We start from the raw sequence: 7,500 nt of genomic DNA, 5'->3' as shown, positions 1-7,500 counted from the left end.
AAGTGGAAAAGGCGTGAGGGTCGAGAAGTAGGGGACGTGGATGTTTGGTGCTGCAGAGGTACATTCCAACCATCCAATTAATTAACGTTATCAAGGTATGGTCGGAGGGGGAAAGAAAAGTACAGGAAAGGAACTAGGAATATAGGAGAATGATAAAATCAAGGATGGAGAGAGAAACAGAGTATGCATAGAGATCCCCATGCATGTCCGCAAAGCTGCCCTTGGTCCGTACCGCTTGGCGAAGGTGATTATTCCTTTGACGCTGTATGATTTTAAAGTTTACCTGACGCGCACGTTAAAGAACAGCTACTCCAGCTACCAATATCCCATTTGAACGCTTTCGGAGGAGCGAAGTATTTGCATAGCACTTCAGACTTGATTTTTTCTTCTTTTTTAATATACTGGAAGAGAGAAAATTTTTTCTGGGATAAGAGTCTCAGTGATGTTATTATTCCTTGTCGGTCTTACAGTCATTTTAACTACAAACAAGGCCACTTTAACACCGATCAAGTGGGATCTTGATGCCTTTTTTTCCAAGGGCGTACGTACTCCGACGTTCAGCATGAAGTGTTAGGGCTCTCCTTAGTGAATACAAAGAGCACACTGGAAAGTTACCTGTATGATTGATATTGGCGCCGATATTTGATGATTGCTAGATGTCGACGTTTTAGACTATTTGTGATGGGCATCATGTCTTGTGTTCCCTGGATGGTTGCAAAATTTCTTCTTTTTCCTCCTAGTTTTGATCTGAAATTTCTCATGTCTTTCTTTTTTTTTTTTGAACCTTGTAATACGCACTTACCATGACTCTGAGGACAGCGTTGGTTGAATTCTCCTTGGCAATAAATAAGCTATCTTTGGATCTTCCAGTTTGCTGGTGATGAAGTTCTATCACTGTACCAGCAGCGTTAATGCTTTGATACCCACCGAGGTGACCACCGACCAAATAGTTTCCCGTAGCGTTCTGTACCCCTGTAAATAAAGGAAAACATATCGGTCGTTCTAAGAATAAATTAAATTCCATGTGGACAGAATTTCAGTGGTGGATTCTGTATACAGTATACATAATCCGCGGAGTAGCTTTCCGTGGCGTTATGCATAGACTCTGGTGCTCCCGAACGGATGCCTTATGCCGTTTCATGTAAACGCGATGATGATGGAACCCGTCTCAAATAGCACATTAATCGGAATTCGGGAACCATCTAATTGTCTACATTACTGGAATTAACAGAACATTTATAAGTTTAATACTTAAAACTTACCGATATAATTCTTCGTGTTTGTCGCCATGTAGAAAGAGGCTTCCGTGGTGCCCGGCAAGAGCTCAGCGATCAATGTAGCACTCTCAGGGCCTAGTCAGTATCAGCACGAGCATTCGTGAAGAAATAAGAAAATCAAGGATTTAAATTCACGGAACATTAAGGAGTGCTTGAATATTTGGGCGCCTCTGATTTCTGAAAGGAATCTGACGACTTGTAGTGAAGGATGGCATTACTTGGTAAGGTAAGTGTTCGCTCTATTTGCTTGTACATGTGTGTAATTTTACCCACTGTCGTGCTAGCTAATGATCTGACACCAAAGTAACGTAACTGGTCATGAGTGGAAAATGTCAGGGGCCCATTAACCTGAGCCTCCTTACGTATTATGCCCTTGAGTCAACCCTGTGCGGTGTCTTTTTATTTCTAGAACTTCCAATCTTTTCATCATTTTCAAATACCTTCGGGTTTCGGGTGTGCTGCATGTGACGTTATCAATGGCCGACCATGGGTCTCTTATGATAGGCTAGTAGTAGGGCTATCGCTCACATAGTTCATATGGGTTAGAAACTTAGCACTTCAAATTACACTCTAATCAGTTACGTCTGTTCAAATATAAGTGCTACACGGCCAACGTTTGCAAAAACGTAATCCTTCCTTGTACTTGTACATGTTCATTGCCGTGACTTTAACATCTTCAGTTCCCACGGCCTGCTCCCGTCTGACCTTGTAGCTCAGTCGGTAGAGCAGTGGTAGGGCTAACGCTCACATGGTTCATATGGGGTAGAAACGTAGCACTTCACATTACACTCTAATCAGTTAAGTCTATTGTGAAACCACCCGTGGAAACACCCCTGGGAGGTGCTTCTAAAAATAAAAAGATACGGGACAGGGTTGATTCAGAAAATTAACATAGAGGATGAAGGCTCCGGCTAATGGACTCCTGAAATTTTTTGAAGGTTGCAACTCTATAAATGGTTTTGGCTCGCTAAAATCTTATACCAACTGCATAATGTATTAGAAAGCGACCGCCGAGGTCAAAACGAAAGTGTCCTTTGAATTAATTCACTGGAAAGTTGAGTTAAAAGCAATTTTTATCTTAAGACCATTAATTTTTTTTTCTCTTGACTTATATCATTCTTACCATATGCATCGGGTACACCAGCATATTTAAACTCAATCTTGCACGTACTTCCGTTGCCACCACACACACCACAACGATCAAATTCCACTGTACTGTCGAGCACATTGTCACAACCAACACTCTATGGATCATAAAGTAGTGAAGATAACTCGCGTCATTTATGAAAGCGGTAGGTCTTATCAATTTGCACAACAACAGGCTGTCGATTACAAAGTAATGAATCCCAGGCGAAGTTGTTCGAAGCAATTTTTCCTCTTACTGTTGCTTTAAGGTTAATTAGAGGATGGCAAGGAATAAGCATTTTCATAAATTCGTCTTTATGAGACAACAGAGACACTCATTCACGCGTAACACGCCCCTTACATTTGTATTATGTTCGTGACCTATCTAAAGAAAGGGTGCGACTGCGTTCTGCCAAGGAAGAAAATTCAAACATACCCTGCAGCGTCCATGCAAACAAACACTGGTGTCATCTTTATTAACCGTGCATCTGGTTCCGTCCAAAACGATTCCTTTAGATTGCGCACTATTGCCAATGCGGCAGAACAATCTTCCGCAACCAACTGTAAACATAGACATGAAACGCAGTCAGTATCTGACAGAGAGCTGCAGGAGGAGAAAATGTTAGAGAGAGGGCTTTCTTACGATTGATAATTCACATGTCTGAGACATTTAGTGAGATAGTGGCCAGAGTTTGTGGACAAAAAAAACGTAAATCTCTTCTAATTCCCACCCCTGTCTTTTCATTACATACACTTTCCCAGTTTGTGTAATTGAATTGGAAGACCTTAGAAAGCAATGACCAGAACCAGGTTGCTGACCAGCGGTTTTCGTTAAAACAATGGTTTGCTGGGGTGCTCAATCTCCCTGGCTCAGAAAACCTGGTTGTGGTCATTGTTATTTAAGGTTTTCCAGTTGAATTGACGGTGAGAACGTAATGTATAAGTTCATGGGTGACAGCAGCTGTGCTGCTGCGTACTATCCAACAGTGCTATATTCAAGTTCGCTTCATTAACTCTCTACTTTAAAACGACTTGAGTTAGCACACTTACGCCTGAAAGAGGCCTGTGAAGTTTCTTAAATGAATAGGAGGCGAATCTGATCAACTAATAATGACGCAAATGTGTGCATTCTACGAAAGCTCTCACGGCTTTCAATGAAAAACCAATAAACTGTTTGAAGTATCCGTAAGCTCCAAAGTTAAAGGCGTAGAAGCTACTTAAGGCGACGTGAAAGCTTTGAAAATATACAGTATGCATGAGTTGGGCACTTACCGTAGGGCCGGGCGAGGTATGCTCTTGAATTCGGAATTCTGTCCGCACACTGCTGATCTCTAAACCTCCACCCGTTAGCGGGACAAGCCTAAGAAACAAAGAATTAAGTTTTTAGGAGGAAGCATCTCCTCCAATGCAGCATTCAATTAACAAGCCTGTAGGCAATAAGCATTGATTGCAGTATTCCAAATGGATTTTCCGGTCGAGACCATTTCGTAAAACAAAGCAAAATTGCTTCGATTAAAGCTTACGAGTTCGGTTTAATTTTTCGCTCATTTTCAAGTTGGGATCCAGCTCTGTTACACAAAAGCGAGCGAGCACCTTGCATTTGGTACCAGTGTGCACATATGTCAGTAGGAAAGGTAGATTTGAATTGTGGTACACTAGGTTAAAAAATTCCCGTTTACGTTGCGTCCATTGTATTGAGTCCTTGTCAAGCATCAGAATCTATTAATATTCCCTATTTCTCTTTGCTTTATTCCGTTTCGCCAGTACTATACCTACTCAGAACTGAGCCATCTTAGCGTCTCGTCAATTGACGAGCACAGCATTACGCCGGTTTCACGACAAAATGAAAACAATTTTTTCCAAACAGAAATTCCCACTCTTTTCCGGCTGAGATTGCCGATTTTTTTCCCAAATAAGGAAAGCGCCATAACTTTCCAATTTTTAAGGAAACGATCTTTCTCTGAGAAACACTTACCGCTAGCCTTGGGTATTTCAAGTGGTTTGATACCAATTTTGATAGGGTGACATTCTTCTTCATATATATGTTTATACACTGTATAAAAAGGCTAATTCGTGAAAAACCACATGGAAAACAAGTTAAATTTTAAAATTCACATTCTGTATAATGTTTCAGAAGGGCGATAAACTTGCGCCAGCTAATCAATGATGTAAAACGTTTCACGTAACATTCACGAAAAGGTTAGGCCTTGATGAAGTTGAAAAATCAATATTCAAGGTAATTCCCAAACCAAAATGCATGGTCCTGATTCAAGGCTTCCCAGCTTTGGAAAATGCATGACAAACTCACCAGTGGATTACAAATTCGATATTTCCGACTTTGTCCCTGACAGTATTTGGAGCCTGGGCTGAAACGCAAACGATATGAATAATATTTTTTGGATCAAGACACCAAATAAACAGGTAAAAGCATTGAAAGAGAAAAAGAGACGAGGAATGTTTTTTTTTTTTGTTTTCAAATTTCTTACCTAAGTTATATATTATTTTAAGATCCGATCGTAGAAGAATTTCAAACTACTGGGAGAAGGTTTGCTGTGAATTAGGGGACGCGGAAATTTCGGTTGCTATAATGACAAAAATGTAGCTGAAGTCAACTAGAGGACCTTTCCTCAAACTTGACTTATGAAGGAATAATTTTCATACTTCGAGACAAAGACAGCCAAGAGGAGGACACTATTTAAGTGTATAAGTTGCAGATAAAATCCGTTTTGAGGTTGAATCCGTTTTTTTTCCTAGGTTAAATAAGTTGAATGATACGCACACCACTTAGGTAACCCCTTATAAAAGGATTGAAAACACATATATACCTTTCCTCAAGCTCTGTATTACCCATCTCACCACGTCTTCTTAATGTTTTGTATCATCTTATCGGTTTCTGTATTCATACACTTACCCATTCACTCTGAACATTATAATATAGTGAGGGAACAAAGAACTCTACTATTCACTTCCCGGTACTCGTCGACACAGCTCTTTTCAGTCTTTACTGTCGTATAATAAGTCAACTGATATCAATGGATAAAAATCAAAACTAATCCTAACCTGCCCCTAATTTTTCTTTAAACTAAACTTAAGCCCAAAAAAAAGTTCCTTCGATTGAAATATGTGAGTGCGTACTCAACCTAGGTACAATGAGGATCGCTGATTTAAGGACGGTGCCTACTATTGTTATTGCGCATACGTTCTACGCATCTCGAGATACTCGAGTTTCCTATCGATGATGCTTACTGATACAGGGATATTTTTGAAAGGTTTAAAACTATCCGGAGAAAGTAAATCTTAGTAAGTGCTCTTGGTATCCAAAAGGAAAATTAAATTAGGGGTAACCATGCATTTTTGAGAGATGATTAAGCTTCAAATTGAGAAAGAACGCCGTACATTGCTTTGTATTTTAAAGCTGTTTACAAATATTATTCACAAATTATCTTTAGAAAATGCGTGGTTACACTCAATTTTCTCCTTGGATTTCAATAACACTTGTTAAGATCTACATTTCCTTCATGATCATAATCCGAGGCAAAAATACCTTTGAATTAGTAGACACCGTCCTTAAACTAGGTAAAAACTGATTCAACCTGAAAACGGATTTTACCAGCAGCATATATATCCCTGTGAATGCCACTACAGTTTGAACATTCTATATTTGAAGATAAAGTCCTACACGTTCAAGGAAGCATTCCTGTAAGTCAGATACAATATTCGTGTCCGAACTGTATAGGGTGTACAATTGATTGCTGCTTACCTGCCGAACAGATCCGCCGCCTATATTTGTTTGTCCTTAGTGGACAAAGTAAGATTTTCCAACATAACCTGTTTTGCTCAACTATGGGATCGTGAACACGCATGAATAGCACGAAAGAGAAAACCAAAGCAGTTGTTTTGCGCTCTTCTCACTCACTCTCTCTCGCTGAGCTCATGTTATTTAATCACTCACTTGGGATGGGTGCAATGCCTGGTTACGAACTGCACACCTCCACCGCAGGATCGAGTACATTGTGAATAGTCATGTCCCCAGTCTGTCCAGTAATCTTTGTTCATTGACCACACGACACCTGAGCTTTGACAGAGTCCTTTTATACACCACTTGAAAAAGCAAATGATTGAAAATCTCAGAAATTTCAGGAATTAAATATAAGTAAAGGTAGCCGTAAACCTTATGGAAGTAGGGGCCTAATCTTGCAAAAATGCATGCGCATGCGCATGCTATGTGCTTTTTCTAAGACAGTATAGACGGCAGAGATAACAAAAGGCTTTTGCTTACCATGCCAGGTATACAGCTCGTTCCGTCCATTACTACAGCGAGGTTTGAAAGCATCACTCCATGTTTCTCACATCTTAGAGCAGCACACTGGTGCTGCCATAAAAAGAAATAATAATTAAGTAACAAACGAAGAATCTTCCCTTCAGTTGATTCGCAAAAACCCCGAATACAAACAGGACTGTGGAGAAAAATTATGTCGTGTTTCCCTCGACCTAGAGGACATAGTACCATATAGCATTGTCACACCTTTTTTCATTTTTGTTAAAGTGCCCATCGCCTCAACACACTTTTTCACTTCTCTTTATTTTCCGAAATCGTCCCAAATACATCTTGTTGTTTTTGGAACCTTTTGATTGAAATTTTACTTTTTTATTGGCTTTGAAAGACGGGAAAAGTGGTCATACTTTGATCCATAAGCGAGCAATGAAGGGAAACGTGACAAATTAATTTGCAGTGAGATAGTTCTTTGAAAACAGCGATGCAGATTCTTTTTCACTAAGCTCCCTTGTATTTTGTCTCCCAGTCCTTAAGATAAAATTGCATGTTTGTCATAATTTTAACAAATGCTACTATTTTTGTGTGAAGGTCGTACTCATTTTCAGTGTTGAAAACATTTGGAGTATTTGGATTGGAAAAATCCTTATTTCTCTTTGTTTTTTTCTACTGAGTTTTTGGCTTTATGTGTAAACCATTTTTCAAAATCAAGGGACATTTCTTTTTGGATTACCGAAATTCTTGACCAGTCATAGACACTTTGCACGGCGAGTAGTTTTAATTGACTCTTTGCCGCCGACGATTTAACGTTTCTTTCCATTAATT

The 7,500-nt window shown here is 39.6% G+C and overlaps 1 protein-coding gene across 9 annotated transcripts in view; it reads right to left on the bottom strand.

Moving 5' to 3' along the window:
* LOC138028505 (A disintegrin and metalloproteinase with thrombospondin motifs 6-like) overlaps positions 1-7,500 on the bottom strand; it is a 46,643-nt gene that overhangs the window by 19,818 nt on the left and 19,325 nt on the right. For all 9 annotated transcript variants that reach the window (XM_068876062.1, XM_068876071.1, XM_068876063.1 and 6 more), the window contains 9 exons: positions 6,682-6,774; positions 6,355-6,503; positions 4,711-4,768; positions 3,675-3,762; positions 2,839-2,963; positions 2,401-2,521; positions 1,263-1,352; positions 803-972; positions 284-401 (listed from right to left, as the gene is read on the bottom strand). In XM_068876062.1, the coding sequence (XP_068732163.1) occupies positions 284-401; positions 803-972; positions 1,263-1,352; positions 2,401-2,521; positions 2,839-2,963; positions 3,675-3,762; positions 4,711-4,768; positions 6,355-6,503; positions 6,682-6,774 (1,012 nt within the window). The remainder of the gene's footprint in view (positions 1-283; positions 402-802; positions 973-1,262; positions 1,353-2,400; positions 2,522-2,838; positions 2,964-3,674; positions 3,763-4,710; positions 4,769-6,354; positions 6,504-6,681; positions 6,775-7,500) is intronic.

The sequence above is a fragment of the Montipora capricornis genome, chromosome 13 (genome assembly GCF_036669925.1).
Source record: "Montipora capricornis isolate CH-2021 chromosome 13, ASM3666992v2, whole genome shotgun sequence".
NCBI lineage: Eukaryota > Metazoa > Cnidaria > Anthozoa > Scleractinia > Acroporidae > Montipora > Montipora capricornis.
The sequence above is the reverse complement of the archived record's forward strand: the minus strand, read 5'-3'. Positions and strand labels throughout refer to the sequence as shown.